The sequence below is a fragment of the Vicia villosa genome, linkage group LG1, assembly GCF_029867415.1.
Source record: "Vicia villosa cultivar HV-30 ecotype Madison, WI linkage group LG1, Vvil1.0, whole genome shotgun sequence".
In the NCBI taxonomy this organism is placed as follows: Eukaryota; Viridiplantae; Streptophyta; class Magnoliopsida; order Fabales; family Fabaceae; genus Vicia; species Vicia villosa.
Window position 1 is genome coordinate 33632060 of NC_081180.1, and position 18343 is coordinate 33650402.

The window sequence follows — 18343 nt, forward strand, 5'->3', positions numbered from 1 at the left end:
TAGATTTTTGTAAATCTTAAATTTTATAAATTACAACAAATTTATATGATGAAACATGTGAATATCAATGCTCCTTTTGATGAAAAAAATAATGATCATATAAGGAGATTTTCGTCAAGTGCTTCCTGTTATTAGCCAACACAAAGGTCCTACATTTGTGCCAAAATAAGCTTTCGATTCATGATCATGACTTTGCACATTTTCTTATGTGGATTGGAGATGGCAATGAACCTACTAAAAAGGATAACATGACCAGGATTCCCGCTGAAATTACAATACCACGGGAGAGGGAAAGCTCTATACAAAACATATTCAACATACATTTCCTCAATTAGAAAACCATGGATGAGATGCTTCATATATGGTGGAAACTGGAAAGAGTCATACTTTCTCCCAAAAAATCATGATTTGTATATGTTGAATGACATGATTATTAAGATGTTTTTAGGAGATGAACATAATTTGTTATCATTTGATTAGGTTGTGGATGATACTTATAATTTATATCAACAAAGATAAAAAAAAAGGGACTCCTTTGATGTTGTTGCGAAACATATATTCTAAATTTGAACTATGTAATGAGACAAAATTGTTATTGTTGGGGTTGGTTGAAAATATACATGTTGAATAAGTCTCGTATCGCTTAGTTTTGTGAAGAAAGAGGCAGTTCAAAGCTATATATAGGATTAAAATTCTTTTAAGTCCCACATCACTTAGTTTAGTGATGGAAGAGAGAATTCAAGGCTATATATAGGATTAAGTTTTTCTTTACAAGATGCACTAGTCAAAAACACAATTTAAACTTGTATTTGACTTTCTTTGTTCTCTTATGCTCTTGTATTAGAGTGTTATGAAATATAGTTAAATATTTGTTTGGAAGGATGTAAGTGTACTAGAGTCTGGGTTTGTTAAGGGTATATTATATGATGTAACAATTTTTACATAGTTCCTATTAATTAAGATTAAGGCTACATTGATCCTATTAATTTCTTTAGGAGACTAAATGTCATAATCAGTAGGAACTAAATTAAACTAGTTAATTGAAGACAAAGGTAAATTTGACCGTGATTATAAAAAAAAAAAATAGACAGTAATTTTATTTTATTTTTATGAATTGAATATATTTAAGTGAAACTAATTATGTATTAGTGTTCTATTTTATTATAAGAATTCTACAATATAGAATATTGATCTGCTAGCTACAAGATGAATCACGAACTTTTTTATATCAAAATTAAATTATGATCTTGAAATAATTAAAATAGTAGATTATGATTATAAAATTTCAAAAAAATACGATTTAATCATTTTTAATAGTATTAGCCTAGATCATGACTAAAAAGAATAAAATTGAAAGGGAACATAAGCAACTAAAACATGGAAAAATACAGATAAAGAGGAAAGAGAGAAATATTTTTTTGCAATTATTATTATCAATAAAATGTATTTTTAATGAAATTTTAAATTATTTCATAAAAAACAATAAAATTATGGATCGATGGATATACATCTATTGAAAAAGTTGTTAATGGATTATATTTTTAATGAATGAATTGGATTGAGTAAGGATTATATTTTTAGTTGATGAATTGGATTGAATTTTTTTATGGTAATATTAGTGGATTGTTAATGGATTAATGGATTATTTTGATCAATCCAATCCATATCCATCTAAGTCATCTATTTTGTCACCCCTATAAATTACTACACATGATGATATTAAGCTTAAATAATTAATTAATTCATGTAAGTTAATGTATTTTTGTTTTTTCATCTCTGTATATTTTTTTAATAAAGTATTTAAATATTAATTTTTTTTGTTTTAGTTCATGAAGTTAAAATTTGTAGAAAATCTATAAATTATAACTTTAAAAATTAAAACCAAAATAAATTTAACATTTGAAAATTATTTTAAAAAAAAACTTCAACTTATTGGTACTAATTGACTTTTTAAACCTAATATTAATATTATTTCTATGATAATGAGTAATTTTCAAAATGATTGATTTTGTTATCGAAAAAGACAGTGTCTGTGAAGAAATATGGTTGAACCTAACTCATCTCTACAAAACCGGTTTGTAGGGTGAGGATTTATAAGGACATGTTCAAGCCATATATTAATCGATGTGAAACTCTTAACACACCCCCTCACGCTCAAGAATAGACAACTAAAGCATGAAAATAAATAATTGGCGATCCAATAGCAAAAACCTGGTAATAAATGGCCCATCAAATCTTAAATAAGACTCTTGATTCCATATTAAAAAATATAATTAGACCCAACTCATCCGTACAAAATCAGCTTGTATGAGGAGAATTACCCTCCATTTATATAAGGGAAATGTTAACCAGGAAATGGTTAATATAAGGGAAATGCTAACTAGTGCCCTTGGGTACTTTTTAAGTGATTAAAGTAATAAGTTTTTTTAAAAATGCGTTCAATCAATGCATTAAAAATGCATTAGAAATTAAAATCATGACTTTTATAAAGAATATTTTCTTTATTTAGTATGCTTAAAGAGTGCCCTGAGGGCACTCGTTAGCAAAATCCTTTATATAAAGATATGTTTAAGTCATATATTGTCTGATATAAGACTCTTAACGGTGTGTAGCTAGTTTTTGGCTTGCCTTCCATTTCTATTATATTAATTTTTAGAGTTCTTTAAAAAAAAATAGAAAATGCTTATTAGTAAGAAAGTGGAAAAACAAGAAATGCAAGAATAGATCTCAACCATCCATTATCACCACAACCCCCATGATCCCTATTAAAAATGAAGTTAAATTTAAAATTAATTTAAAATTTACCACTAAAATAAGGACACATACTCATTCTTGCATTTCTTCTTCAAATTGTTTTGTATTAAATAGCTATACTCAAAAAATATTACTCAAGATAGTATGAAAAGATAACACCTAAAAACATGATAATTAGATTTCAACTTTAGTGATCTGGACAAGTTTCACAGTAAATAGATGTACAAGTTTTACAGTAAAGAGATTAGATCAAATAGAAGGAACATGAAAGCTACATACAAAGGAAAATGTGAGAAACTATTTAAGTTTTTAAGAAAGACTTAGAGCATCTCCAATGGTGGTATTTTTTAATGAGTTCTCCAACTAGACATCAATATAATAATTAAATATTGAATCAAAATGCCATGTCATAGTAGAGTTGCATTGCAATGCAACTAGTAAAAAATTGTGGTACCCAATCAAATTAATTTATGAAGTAAAGTTGTGGGACCCATTTGAATTACACTAATAAAATAAATATTAAATAAATTATTTTGAGATGATATGGCTGGTGGGACCCATAAAAAATTCAAAAATGGATTGCACCATTGGAGATGGTCTTAGAAGCCAATAATTTATCTAGAGATGCTCTGTGATATAACATTAAATCATTGTTTAATCTATGTCGTCGATCTCAACTAAAATTTGGTAGCTGCCAAAGTTTTCTTGCTTCTATCTTTTTGACTACTAGTGCAGTACCCGATTTTCAAAAGGTGACTCTTTAAATAAGCTGATTATCTCAAAAAACGATCTGTATACTGAAACTTATTTTGTTTTAAAAAAATTAAATAAAAAAAAAAACTCACATAAGTATCATGATTTTAAAGGAGTGGGACATTACAGGAAAAACGAAGATTTTTTTTCCATTTTCCAGGTCACACAATTAGTGTTAGGAATATATTCCTGCCAACTAGTACCTGGTTCACCCTTTTACAGCTTCACAACCCATATCTATCAATATTAGACAATTCAGATCACTGTGACTAGAACAAATGAGGTCACATAGGATTAAGATTTAAGAGAGAATGATACATCCAAGAGTATAAAAAGCAAGATATATAGATAGCATTGCAAATAATTCGCATCTGCGGCTCAAGTTATTATAAGGTTAATGGAGGTAGGCACGTATTAATTGTGCTTCACTGATCGAGCAACATGGAAACATAATGCAACAATGGTACCTTCTGTTAAACATCTTGACGAAGAAACAAATCCAAGAGTGAGGTATGTCAAATATGGTACACAGAACAAAGCAAGTATAAGGAGATAACTCTGCCAACCAATACAAAGTAAGAAGAGAGCGAGCCAGAGGCCTTCATCCAATGCAATTGACTAACATTATCTTCATATTTATTTCTCGTATTGGAAGTCGATGATTACTTCCCTACTTCTTAGACAGAATAGAGGCCAGGCCAACTCTCCATCCATACAACATAGACAAGCTGTGCCTTTGAGGAGTAATAGAAGCCAGACCTGTTGGAAAAGTACGGAATGGCTTAATCTCCTGTGTGGCGCTGCTTGAACTTATCTCCACGGACCTGAATTGATTTTATAAAATTTAGCAATCACATTCTGGAATTCAATATATATAGAGTACATGAGAAAAGAACGAGTATAGCATCATTTGGATATTCACAAGTTAACAACGTAGCACGTCAAATAAATCAGCCATCTTTATAACCTAGTGTAAATCAGAAAAGTAGAAGAAAATTTTTGCCAATCAACTATGACTTAATGTAAGCCAGTCTCATCCCCTAATTTATAAACTTGTTTGACAAAAGTAGAAGCCATGTTGTCAATAGTGAGCCATAGCATCGCGACCTGACCCCTCACTGCTATCGACAGTAGCGGTCGCTAGTAGCAGGTAGGGGTGGGAATAGGCCAGGCCGGCCTACAGGGGCCTACGGCCCAGCCTACATAGGCCTAGGCTAGGCCAGGCCTATTTAATAAAGAGGCTAGGCTTAGGCTTTTTAAAAAGCCTATTTTATTAAATAGTTCAGGCTTAGGCTATTAGAAAATATTTTCATATATACTAGAGATATGTTAAATAAGTTGGTTCATGTATGCATATATATTAAGAAAAAAAAAGCTAAATAGACTACCCTATATATATATATATATATATATATATATATATATATATATATATATATATATATATATATAAAACAAATGCTAAATACGTTCACTTATATATATGTATATATAGGCCGACCTACAAGACTTCTTAAGTTATATAGATTTATTAAAAACTTTAATGAGATATAGGCTTTTTAAATAGGCTTTCAGGCCATATATAAGTGAACATATTTAGCATTTGTTTTATATATATATATATATATATATATATATATATATATATATATAAAACAAATGCTAAATACGTTCACTTATATATGTATATATAGGCCGACCTACAAGACTTCTTAAGTTATATAGATTTATTGAAAACTTTAATGAGATACAGGTTTTTTAAATAGGCTTTCAGGCCAGGCCAAGCTTTTAAAAAGGCCAGGTCAGGCCAAAAAACTGAGCCTATGATAGGCCTTAGGCCAGGCTTAGGCCTTCTAAGTTTATCGTAGGCCAGACTCAGGCCTTCTAAAGCCTAGCCTAGCCTAGCCTATTTCCACCCCTAGTAGCAGGGCAATAGAAGAGCCATGGCATTTTTTTTACCGCTATTCTCGATTTGGAGGGAAAGTGTAAACCCTAATATTTTAAAACATAATTTTAAAATTTTAAGGGTATATTGGTCTTTCCCACCCTTTCAGTGACCTAATATTTAAGACCACGTGTTATGTTTCTTCAAATTCACTTTTTTTTTTCATTTTGCTTCATCATTCTCCACTGCGTTCTTCGTCGTTCTCCTATGCTTCGCCTCTTCTCCTTGCTCTGTTTCCTTTAAAGGGTAGTATTGAACTATTTGCTCTGTTTCTCCTCTCTTCTTTCTCTGTTTCACCCCCTTTGGTAACTTATTTTTGGCTTACTTCTTTCACAGCTAAAACTTCGGTTTTGTTTGGCTTACCATGTTTCTCTTTTGATAACTAGTGCATCATCATCTGCCTCTTCAAGTGTAACACCAATCTAGACTTGCAAGGATTACTAGATACCAATCCCGACTTGCTACAGCTGTGCCTGTTGGGGATGACAAGTTGGAGGTGGAAGAACAAGGATTTGAATCAAGTAATGAACACGATAATATTAATGTGGTGAAACTTAGAAGTGAAGATGAGGCAGATTTAGAAATTTCATTTATGTTTACTTTTAGAATTTGGTTTAGTCATTTCAGATACTTTTATAATTTGATTTTGATGGGAATTTGTTTCGATGGGATATGACAGTTAATTATAATTCTTAATGGTTCCTTCAAATCTGTGTGTTTTTCTATTTTTAAGTATTTATGTATGTGTTTAGTCTTCACAATTGCAGTCATCACGCTAGCCGCTATCCAACATTAGCAACTTAGAGTAGAAGCATTAAATGAACAGACTAACCTCATTTTAATTAGCTTACATCCATTTTTAAAAACTACTAGAATATGTTATGAACCCAAGACAATATTATAAAGAAGAATATTATCTATTCATGAAAAAAGGTCCATGACCTTCCAAAGCAGAATCCCATCCCCTTACTACACTGAAGAACAGTTTTTTATTATGTCATCCCCAAAGTTGGATGAATAGGAAACAACTACTTGTGCCTAACTTACTATGTCATCAGAATCACTTATATTTTGTAGAATATACAATTGGCTTTGAAATTTGCAGATGCCTCCCTATCAAATTCAAGTTGCAAAAATCCCAAAGTGACTCTTTGTATTCCCTCTTCCAGTATATCTTCTTCATTTCATTTTACCATTTCTTTTTTTCTCAAAGTTTCTCCTATGTGTATCTTTTTGACTTTCAAAGATGTCAATAAATACCTCTCCCATTGTATTATTCTCTTCTCAAATTTTCATTTCAATTCTTATTTTTTTACTATAGGTTGCAAGAAAACTGAGGTAGACAGGGAAGGGGATTGCAGTTTCATTGCAGTGTATTTTAAAGAGAAAGAGATAAGCCTCAACATTAGCTTTGTTTCCAAAATGGATGAAGGAGAACTCAAAACCACGACTGGAGGCTTGATTTAAGAAAATGGGGAACTGGAAAGTGGAAATGAATGGAAACCATAATATGAACACAATTGGTGCAAAAATATTCATACCCATTCCAACATCATACATCCTAGCAAACTCACATTCCACAAGTCAAGACTCTTGTTGACAGCTGAATAAAAGCTACAATAAGAAACACAGCTGCAATCATGCCTATATAGCTTTAAAATCCATTTGAAAATCTCACTTCGAGCTAAAAATCAGCAGATTTTTTGGGTTGTAGATAAAGATCTTAAATACCAAGACTAGAACAATCTAAAGCTGCAGGTATCTTAGATATCAATATTAGTACAGTACTACAGTCTAAATATACAAGTTCATTTACCTGGAAGTTTTTGACTAAAAAGCAATATCTTCCTTTGCCTCAAACACTGAAACGAACAGGCATACAATGCTTGAAAACACAAATGATTATCACTTTCGAATGATGATCAAACGTCAACTTCAACAGATACAACTGCAAGAGACTGAATCTTAAACTTGAGGAGAGTATTTATTCATAACGTTAGGGTCTACTTTAAGAACGGCTGGCTTATTTGTTATGTGGAGGTTTTAACAGCTATACCAGTTTATTTAGGCCAAGTAATTTGGGTATATGACTGCATACACCCAACATATTTCTTGGGTACGTTAGAATTTATCTTCTAATAAATTTCTTAGTTAGTAATTACTAAAATAACAGTATCCTAATTCTCAAGTAATTATTGTTTGAAAAATCCCCTGAATAGTATTAACTAGCTGACCTACATCCTGCTACCTCTACTTTCTTGCAACCTCACCAGGACTCTACCACACGATAAAACTTATATAAACATTTTAAGTTATTTTACATTTATCAACCAGTTCAGCGACTAACTCACCAAACACTTCAAATTCAATACGCTAGCTTTTCAACTAAACGCTATCAACTACACATTAGGTGTTACCCAATATCCACCACGGGCTTGTTTATCTACTATCTATCATTAGCTTACCTTCCACTTTTGCCAAATAAAGCATTTCACATTAGCATTACTGTGTATGCACGGCTTACAGAATTTAAGAAACCCTATAAAAGAACAGCACCTATCTGTTTGATTCTAAAGACACGGGACCAATAAAGAATCTACAATTAATCGAAACCACGAGCATCATAAAACCACTAAAGAAAGAAGAGAAAACATACGGCTGATGAGAAGTGGCTTCATCTGCAAATGTAGACATGCCTTGCCTTTGTTTGTGCTTAGGGTTTGCTGTGCACAAGACATAGACTCGTCCTTTCCGTTTAATCGTCCTACAGTATTCACACATCTTCTTCACAGATGAACGCACCTTCATGACTTCTGAACAAGTAAAAACAACAACATATAGATATATCATATAAATACATCTACCCTAAAAATCAAATCCTACTCCAACACAAATAAAATTCCACATGAAGCATATGAATATAACAACAAACAAAATTGAACAAAGGAAAACCTAGATGAATTTCTCACCGTATCTGTGACTTTCCGATAAACAAATTCCGGCTGCTTTTTCCGGGAAATGGATTTGAGTGCGACTGTAACTTGTTTGGTGATACAATACAGCAACGAGGGCGGAGCAGGGATAGAATGACGGACCTGTTCAAAAGAACTGGACTGGGCCTCGGGGATTAGAATTAGAATCACATATTGTTTTAAGCATTTAATTATATACCCCATACTTTTATCTACACCTGCAGAGTAAATTATCTACCCAAAACACCTTAATATAATTAAAATTAATTTTAATTTTTGTTCAAAAATCAAATACCCCAACTGATTAAAGAGTCGTAAAATAAAAATACGTCTGGAAATTTTGGATGTTATAAAATTCAAAACATCAAGTTAAATGTTCAAATAGTATGTTTTGAATTTTAAAACTATAATAGATTTTAAGAGATAGAGGAAGCACAATGTTATTCAGAACAATGAAATCAACTAATAGGAAGAAATAAAACCTTCAAGAGAGTAATAGTCGTTAAATATTATAGACTGGACAAGACAATTTATACATTAAAGGATAAAAGGATCTTCAAAATCGAATTGGTCCAATAGAATGTCATATTTTATGCCCTACTGTATGTAGATGACATATTCTGTTAGAACAATATTTGATTTTGCACTTTATCTCTAAGGTTTGATGATAACAACACATATATTTTATGTGTAAACAATTTTGTTTCTAATGGTTCTTGAGTGTGCAAATCAGAAGCTCTTTGTGATTCAAGACTGTTGTCTAAAAAATCATCAAATATGTTGTCACGTCAGAAAGACTATTCTCTTCCACTCCTGAAAAAACATCAGTAGGTCTGAAGAATATTGAAAGTTAATCTGATAGAGAATCTCCTGTGTATTTCTCAATATGCTGCTGCTTCAGAAGTCTGAAGTGTCTTCATAAGAAATAAATCTATTATAAGTTATTGCTTCAAGATTAGAAAATAAGTCTACATCAGATACAAGTTGTTGCTTCAAAAGATCAGATGTCAAGATATGTTCGTTAGAAGAGCTGTTGCTTTCAACTCTGATGACATAGTCAAGATCAATTGATAAAGGTCAACACCAGAAATGCGGATTAGTTGTCATGCCTCAAAGTTCAGATATCAAGACTTGTCTTCAGAAAAGTTGTTGCTTTATATATGTGAAAACATTATTCTAATTTTGAAGACTCTAACACTATTGCACGTAAAGTTATATGAATTCTTTCTCACTTCTCAAATCAGTTATCTTACTTCAGAAAAGTTGTTGCTATTATTTATGAAAAACAGAGTTTTGTTCCTAATGGATATGATGTTTTCATGCTATCATAACAAAGTAGTTTCTGAACTATTCATTAGACAAATCATCAGTAGAACAAAGATAAGAAGTTGATCTCTTCCAAGGTTATTACTTCATATCAAAATTACATCATTTGAAGATAAGATCAATAAACTTTCTCAAGAAGATTCTAGTACAATGGTATGCTTGAACAAATCCACTATTTCCAAGACGTTCGTACTATTCAAAAGTTTTATTCTATGTTAAAGTTGCAGGCTACTTGAAAAGGAAGTAACATGATGTATTATCTAACATCTACATTTGATACTATCCGTTGGAAAGTAACCGCTGGCTTTTATAAATGACACTTTTATCCTCATAACGTCTCTTTTCTAAAGATTATAAAAGAAGATCAAGAATTCAGAAGAAACCGTTGAAGCTAAAACACTCAAAGTAAGCGCTTGCTAATGCAAAAAGCTGAAGCCAAACAAAAAGAGAAAAAGGTAATATGAAAAGAGATACATCATGAAGAGAAAGAAAAGAAATAAGAGAAAAAATATTACTACAAGGTGCTACCAAAAACACGTATCAAATACATCTTTGTAGAAGCATGTAAAATCAATGAATTTTTTTAATTATAAAAAAATATTTTTTTTACCAATTTATAAATTTTAAAATATGTTATAAAATAATATTTAAAAAATATAATTGTTTTACAAGGGTGTGTGTATATATATATATATATATATATATATATATATATATATATATATATATATATATATATATATATATATATATATATATATATATATATATATATATATATATATATATATATATATATATATATATATATATATATATATATATAATTTAAAATTATTTACTCAATAATATCAATGAGTTTTTTTTTTAATTATTAAAAAATATTTTTTATCAATTTATTAATTTTAAAATATTTTACAAATTAATTTAGAAAAAACATAATTATTTTACAGGCGTGTGTGTGTGTGTGTGTGTCTATATATATATATATATATATATATATATATATATATATATATATATATATATATATATATATATATATATATATATATATATATATATATATATATATATATATATATATATATAACACTATCTGGTATACTGTGTGAACCAAACACATGATAAGATAAGTCTTATCATGTCTGCATCATATCCTATCCTTATCCTACTTAATATCCTATCATGTCTCTATCATATCCTGCGCACCAAACGGGCCCTAAGCAACTATATGTTGTTTGTTCCTTGAGTAACTAGTCTTAGTCAGTAGACTGATAAGTGCCAAAATGTTGTTATTTTGAGTATATAATTGTGGCACTTATCGTTTCTATTCATTCTAATTTTGTAATAAAATTCCCACTTTTGTGTATATATTCAAATACTTTAGTTTTCATTTGTTCTATATAGTATTTATAAGCTTTTCTTATGTTTTTTGTAGGTTTTATGCATTGTGGGAAGTATTAGGAGGTTAAAAGGCATTTTGGAGCAAGTTTGGAGGCCAAAGGAAGAAGTTGTGTGCAGCAAGGGCCGCTCAGCGGCGTCTAAGCGCGCTTTCCAGGGGCGAACCAATTTTCCTGGCCGCTAAGCGGCAGCTCTGGCCGCTAAGCGGAGCCCTGTTTACTGTTCTAGATATTTTTGTAATACGTGTAGTCCGCTCAGCGAGGTTTGGCCGCTAAGCGGCCGTAACAGAAATTGTGTTTATATTTCTTCATTTGTAACATTTCTATGGTATGGTTTTGGAGAGTTTTTGGTTCCAACTCCATCATTTTCATTCTTAGATCAAGATTAGCTTAGAAAACAACACTGGGTCATGCACTTGGAAGATCGGAGGTGAATTTCTCATCAACCGGAGCTGATAACCCGTGAGATGTTTGGTTTATCTCTTCTATTCTTTGTGTATTTCTTTTGTGTTGGGTTTGTTTGTATATTTACTTAAATCTTATGTATATTTATCGATTATAATGTTATGTTTAACTTGCTTTACAAATCTGTGTTGATGTTGTTCTGGATTTTTGCTCTATGCTGGGGATTTGGGTTGCTTTAGAGATAAACTTCTTGAATCCTTATCTAGGATGATAATCTGTTGGTTCTGAACTCTAGAGATAGATTTAGAGCTAGCATTCACTGTGGGTATTTGTACTTAATGCTTTCGTGTTTGAGCGGCGCGCGAGAGATCGCCGACGCGAGAATACGGATGTTCTCGCGACTTTGCGTTAGAGATAACCTTAGTTGTGAGATGATCTCGTTTGTGCTCCAGAGATGGACGCTTATGTGAGAGATACGTGATGACATAGATGAGTATTGTAGGTTGAGTATAACGGATTGGTAAGTGTATGTTTGTGAAGAGTGAATATATTTACATTCCTGATAAGTTATTTCTCTTCTAAGAATGTGTTTGTTATTCTTTCCTGTCTATATCTTTGTTTACTTTTTGCTCATTCAAACCAAAGTTCGAAACCGTAGAAACTGTTGAATGGCATCTCTCCATCTCTGTGGACGATAATTCCCGGATCAATATTTCCAAATCTTTTTTCTGTTGCTTGCCCTATGCTTGCATTAAACAAAATGGCGCCGTTTCCGGGGATGGTTGTGAATTGCATCGCAATAGTTTCCGTGGTTTTGAGCTTTGTATATATCGTATATATTGTATAGTTTCAAGTGTATATATTTACTTGTACATGTTTACTTGTTTATGTTCACCATATAGTTTCTTGTATATGTTACATATAAGTATACTTTTATTGGTGAATGTTGGTGAAACATGTTGATCTCGGATGAGCTCTTTAATAGCAAATCTTCACTTTTCAACTTGTGAATCCAACATTCACTAACTTTTCTCTTTGTGTATGTTAATAGTTAAATGTGTTTCATGTTTGTATATATGTGTTTGTTCATGTACATATTTGTATACTTGTGTTTTCCTTTATGTTCGTTTAATCATTGTATATATTTGTACCCGTAACATTTGTTGAGTGGTTGGTTAGGACCCTTTCTTTAGGCTTGTACGGTGAGACGTCACCATGACATGACGAGAGGAAGCTACTTTCCAAACAACGAAACAATAAAGGCGTCGAGCTAACGACGTAAAACAAGCGCTTGTTGGGAGGCACCCCAACGGTTGTAAAGTTTTGGTTATTTTTATGTTTATGAGGTATTTAGGTGAAGTGGAAGCAAGCTAAACACATGTTCTGTTCTGATTTTTCTGGTTTTTCTGTCATCCGCTAAGCGAGCCTAGCTCCGCTAAGCGATGACAGTAAAATTTTGTTTTCTTGCTTTGTACCAGTGGGGTTCCTATTCCACTTGGTTCCCTTCTTTTTCCCACCCTCACCAAGGATAATTAGTAATATATATTAGTTTTTTTTCTAATTATTTTATTGGTTGTTTGTACTCAAATTTTGTTCGGTGATTCGAAGATTTTTGAGGTGATTTCCCAAAGCTTGAGTGTTTCAACTTGCGGATGTATGGTAGGATATTGTTTTTGAAATGTATCATTCAAGGTACTCATTTATCGCTTTCTATAGCATAACATGTTTAGGAAACTATTCATTTGTACAATTACCATACCATTCATTCTTTTGCATTACTTGCTTGTTGATTGAATCACTTTAGTTCCCAAACCATAAATGTGAGGAAGCTTTCCATTGTTCACATATGCTGGAGGCCACAATCTTTGTTTTAACTGGATTTTATTATGCTTAATCTTTTGTTTATGTTGATTTTATGAAAGCATGAAAAGGATCAAGGCATTTTGTTTCATTTTGAGCACAACCACCATAACCAAATAGTCAATTCACCTTGTGAGTGTGTGATCATTTGTTAACCCTTTTGAGCCTTTTTGTCAATGTCCATGTTGTTTTTGCTAAATGCTTATCTTTGAGTGTTTAGTTCTCATTTTTGCATGGAGGATTGATTCTTTATTTTCTTGAACCCTCAACCATGATTTTTGGTATGAATTTTTACCTTGCCTTAGAAGTAGGGAGTATTCACATGATGATGTGGTTGAATTCAAGTTGGGGAGAAAAATGATTGTGCACTTATTTGGTTGTTGCTATGAGGTTGAAAAGAATGAAAAAAGAAAAAAATGTGAAAAGAAAAGAAAAGAAAAAGAAAGAAAAAAATGTGAAAAAGTTTTGAAAAACAAAAAGAAAAGAGAAGCGAATAATTGTGCTAATAAGTATTGTGACTGGTTTGAGAAACTTGTGGTTAAGGAAGAAGTTTAATCGAGGTTTTGTTGTTTGAATCTTTGGTGGATTGATCACTCCCTTAGGTTTAGGCAAGTTTTTGTTTCGATTAGCCTTAGGACATATCCCTTGTTTGTTAACCAAGCCACATTACAACCTTGAAAAGTCCTTGTGATTCTTGCTTTTGTATCTTCAATGTGATTTTTGGATGAATGCATAACTTAATCTTTTGTTTGCAAGATTGTTGGATGAGTGTTAAAAGTCCTTCACCTCTGTGTGTTATTCATCCATTGATGAATTTTTGCTAGGTGTGATTCATGAAGTGAGCATGTATTGTGTTAGAATGTTTTGTATGCTTTTTGTACTTAGGATTAGTTTCGTTTACATGTTGTCGTTGTAGGATAGTGGTAAGTATTTACTTTGTTTATACGTTTTTGTATTGAGCCATACATTTGTTTTTGGTTTTCAAAACTTGTTGATTCACAATTCTTTGGTTTATTACTTTTGATTCTTTGATTTATTTGACATTGTTTGAGGACAAACAAAGTTTTAAGTTGGGGAAAGTTTGATAAGTGCCAAAATGTTGTTATTTTGAGTATATAATTGTGGCACTTATCGATTCTATTCATTCTAATTTTGTAATAAAATCCCCACTTTTGTGTATATATTCAAATACTTTAGTTTTCATTTGTTTTATATAGTATTTATAAGCTTTTCTTATGTTTTTTGTAGGTTTTATGCATTGTGGGAAGTATTAGGAGGTTAAAAGGCATTTTGGAGCAAGTTTGGAGGCCAAAGGAAGAAGTTGTGTGCAGCAAGGGCCGCTCAGCGGCGTCTAAGCGCGCTTTCCAGGGGCGAACCAATTTTCCTGGCCGCTAAGCGGAGCCCTGTTTACTGTTCTAGATATTTTTGTAATACGTGTAGTCCGCTCAGCGAGGTTTGGCCGCTAAGCGGCCGTAGCAGAAATTGTGTTTATATTTCTTTATTTGTAACATTTCTATGGTATGGTTTTGGAGAGTTTTTGGTTCCAACTCCATCATTTTCATTCTTAGATCAAGATTAGCTTAGAAAACAACACTGGGTCATGCACTTGGAAGATCGGAGGTGAATTTCTCATCAACCGGAGCTGATAACCCGCGAGATGTTTGGTTTATCTCTTATATTCTTTGTGTATTTCTTTTGTGTTGGGTTTGTTTGTATATTTACTTAAATCTTATGTATATTTATCGATTATAATGTTATGTTTAACTTGCTTTACAAATCTGTGTTGATGTTGTTCTGGATTTTTGCTCTATGCTGGGGATTTGGGTTGCTTTAGAGATAAACTTCTTGAATCCTTATCTAGGATGATAATCTGTTGGTTCTGAACTCTAGAGATAGATTTAGAGCTAGCATTCACTGTGGGTATTTGTACTTAATGCTTTCGTGTTTGAGCGGCGCGCGAGAGATCGCCGACGCGAGAATACGGATGTTCTCGCGACTTTGCGTTAGAGATAACCTTAGTTGTGAGATGATCTCGTTTGTGCTCCAGAGATGGACGCTTATGTGAGAGATACGTGATGACATAGATGAGTATTGTAGGTTGAGTATAACGGATTGGTAAGTGTATGTTTGTGAAGAGTGAATATATTTACATTCCTGATAAGTTATTTCTCTTCTAAGAATGTGTTTGTTATTCTTTCCTGTCTATATCTTTGTTTACTTTTTGCTCATTCAAACCAAAGTTCGAAACCGTAGAAACTGTTGAATGGCATCTCTCCATCTCTGTGGACGATAATTCCCGGATCAATATTTCCAAATCCTTTTTTTTGTTGCTTGCCCTATGCTTGCATTAAACATAGACTCAAGAAGACTTTGACAATTTGTCATCGTGGAGAAATCTCCTCTAGGGGACCAGTTGGGTCAGAATTCTTAAAAGAGCCATTGGTCGTTATATCTCTTAGGGGACCAGCTGGGTCAGAATTCTTAAGAGATCATTGGTTGTTAGCCGCCGGCATTTGGTCCGTGCAATTGTAATCATTTTTATGATTAGTGGATTAAGTCCTTTTCTAAGGCAAAATCACCTTGACGGGTGGACATGACTAACATTTTCTAAGGAGAACTTGGATACTGAATGCGTTATTTTATCTTAATTGCACTCTAAATTGTTTATCATTTTGAATGCATAGTATGTCTAAGGGAAAAAATTTGAAAACCCAATTCAAACCCCCTTTCTTGTATTTTTCTCAACCTTCATACTCATCACATGTGTCTCATCCAAACTAGTTGTGACTTGATCACCAAGCTTTATCATAAGTTTGGTTTTTAAGAAGCTAGGAAAGCCAAATTATTTTTTAGGCATTGAAGTACATGTGCAACATAATGGTGCTATTATCCTAACTCAAACCAAATACATAAAAGATTTATTGACCAAGGCAAATATGGAAGGTGCAAAAGGTGTTAACATTCTCATGTTCAGTCAATGCAAACAGAGCAAACATGTCACAAATATTATATTTGATCCAACAAGTTACAAATTAATTGGAGCACTTCAATATGTGACTTTAATGCAACCAGACATTGCATATAGTGTGAACAAAGCATGTTAGTTCATGTCAAACCCACTAGAATCTCACTAAAGTGCAATCAAACAAATTCTTCGATATATTAGTGGCACTGCACAACATGTTTAGTGCTAAAGCCAGCATAACCTTTGCAAAAGATGTCAATTTATGCCTACAGTGGCTCTGTTTGGGCCAATGATCATGATGATAGAAGTTCCACGTTCTGCTTGTGCATGTACTTTGGTCCAAACCTCATTTCTTGGAGCTCAAAAAAACAATCATTGGTGGCACGATCTAGCACTGAGAAAGAATATTGTCCCCTTGCTCACACAACTTATGAAATCTTGTGGATTGAATCACTATTAACAGAGCTTCGTGTTCCATATCAACTTTCAATTTTACTTTGTGATAACATTAATGTTGTAATGGTGTCACATAACCTGGTTCTACATGCAAGAACGATACACATAGAGTTGGAAATTCATTTTGTAAGAGAAAGAGTGTCAACTAATAAACTCTTGATTCAACATATCCCTGACACGTTGCAGATTGTAGATGCACTAACCAAACCACTTTCTCATCTATCATTTCAAAATTTCAAAGAAAAACTCAAAGTTGCACCACTACTACAACTATAATCTTGAGGGATATTATAGTTATACATTGTGATTGTACAAGTATGAAAAGTTAGTTAGGTTAGTGGTGGTTATAGTAAGAAAGTTAGTTAGAACTACTAACTAACTTTAAATTCAAGTAACCAACCATAAAAGGTGTGCATGATTATATATAGCTGCCTCCATGCATAGTAATCAATCAATGAATTATAATCAAAACACAAGGAAATCTTATGGTTACTCTCTCTTTCTCTTTGTCTATCACTCACTCTTTTCTCATTTTATGGTTCATTCAACTCTAATAGAATTCATCAAAGTGAAAAAAAAAAGTAATAAATTTATATTTGAGAGAGTACAAAGACAGATGAAACTAAATCATCTATAAGTAGGGTGATAAACATGCATATCTATCCTGTCTAAATTTGTCCTGCAAAAACTCGCAAAAAGATAAGATGAAACAGAATAGACACAATTAAGTGTGCAAGTTTAAAATATTTTATGTCCTACAAAAATCTAAAAAAACGAGACAGACGCAATAAAGACCACAAACATAAACTCTTGCGAGTAAAAGAAACATGCCAACGGCCATAAGTAAATATAATGTTTGATGTTCTCAATATTATAAATTTTAAAGTTGAGGTGTGGGCATGTGGCAAAGTTATTGGAACACTTAAGTTAACTATAAATTGAGCAATTATTGTGTTGATTAGTTTTGCAATAAAACTCAACACGTTTGACTTAATCTATCATATGAGAAGAGTCTACCATTTCCTCATCTCTAACCTATGCCACATCAGCAACCTTTCTCTCAATTTTCCACATCAGCTTTCTCAAAATTAAATTCTTCCTCCATTATATTAGACAGTTCTTCCTCTTCCATGTTAATTCCCATATTGTGGGTTGCTGCAGTTTAATCCTCATAACTGCCCTTAAACCATCCTCTTCCAAATTCTAAAACCGTTCAAAAAATTATTAGTGTAGCCCCATTCTTCTTCTTCTTTCACGATCCATTTTCCCTCAAATTCCTTTTCACTTTGCCTCATAATTATGTTCCCCAAATTCCTTTTCGCTTTTCCTTTACAAATTCTTAGTATCAAAACACTGTATTCAAATATAATTACAGAAATGACAAAACTTACCACAAATGGAGAGTTGTATGTGCGAATTAGAGGGATCCCGATTGAAGATTTGCGTTGGGCTGTATGTACGTGATGGTGGAAGACGTCGGTTCTGGGTGGATCGCGGCCGTAGC

The 18343-nt window shown here is 32.4% G+C and overlaps 1 protein-coding gene across 1 annotated transcript; it reads right to left on the minus strand.

Moving 5' to 3' along the window:
* Window positions 1-3777: 3777 nt before the first annotated feature.
* Window positions 3778-8580, minus strand: LOC131633597 (uncharacterized). The gene is made up of 3 exons (XM_058904303.1): window positions 8422-8580; window positions 8109-8265; window positions 3778-4331 (listed from the first exon to the last, which is right to left on the minus strand). Exons 2-3 carry the CDS (start codon window positions 8258-8260, stop codon window positions 4178-4180), a joined length of 306 nt encoding a protein of 101 aa, XP_058760286.1. The 5' UTR covers window positions 8261-8265; window positions 8422-8580; the 3' UTR covers window positions 3778-4177.
* Between the last annotated feature and the right edge of the window lie 9763 nt (window positions 8581-18343).

Bases quoted from the DNA above. Each gene is read 5' to 3' on its own strand.
- LOC131633597 (XM_058904303.1), bottom strand. From the start codon at position 8,260: ATGAAGGTGCGTTCATCTGTGAAGAAGATGTGTGAATACTGTAGGACG. The intron at 4,332-8,108 runs GTATGTTTTCTC...AAATCAATTCAG, and splicing joins GAAGCCACTTCTCATCAGCC to GTCCGTGGAGATAAGTTCAA.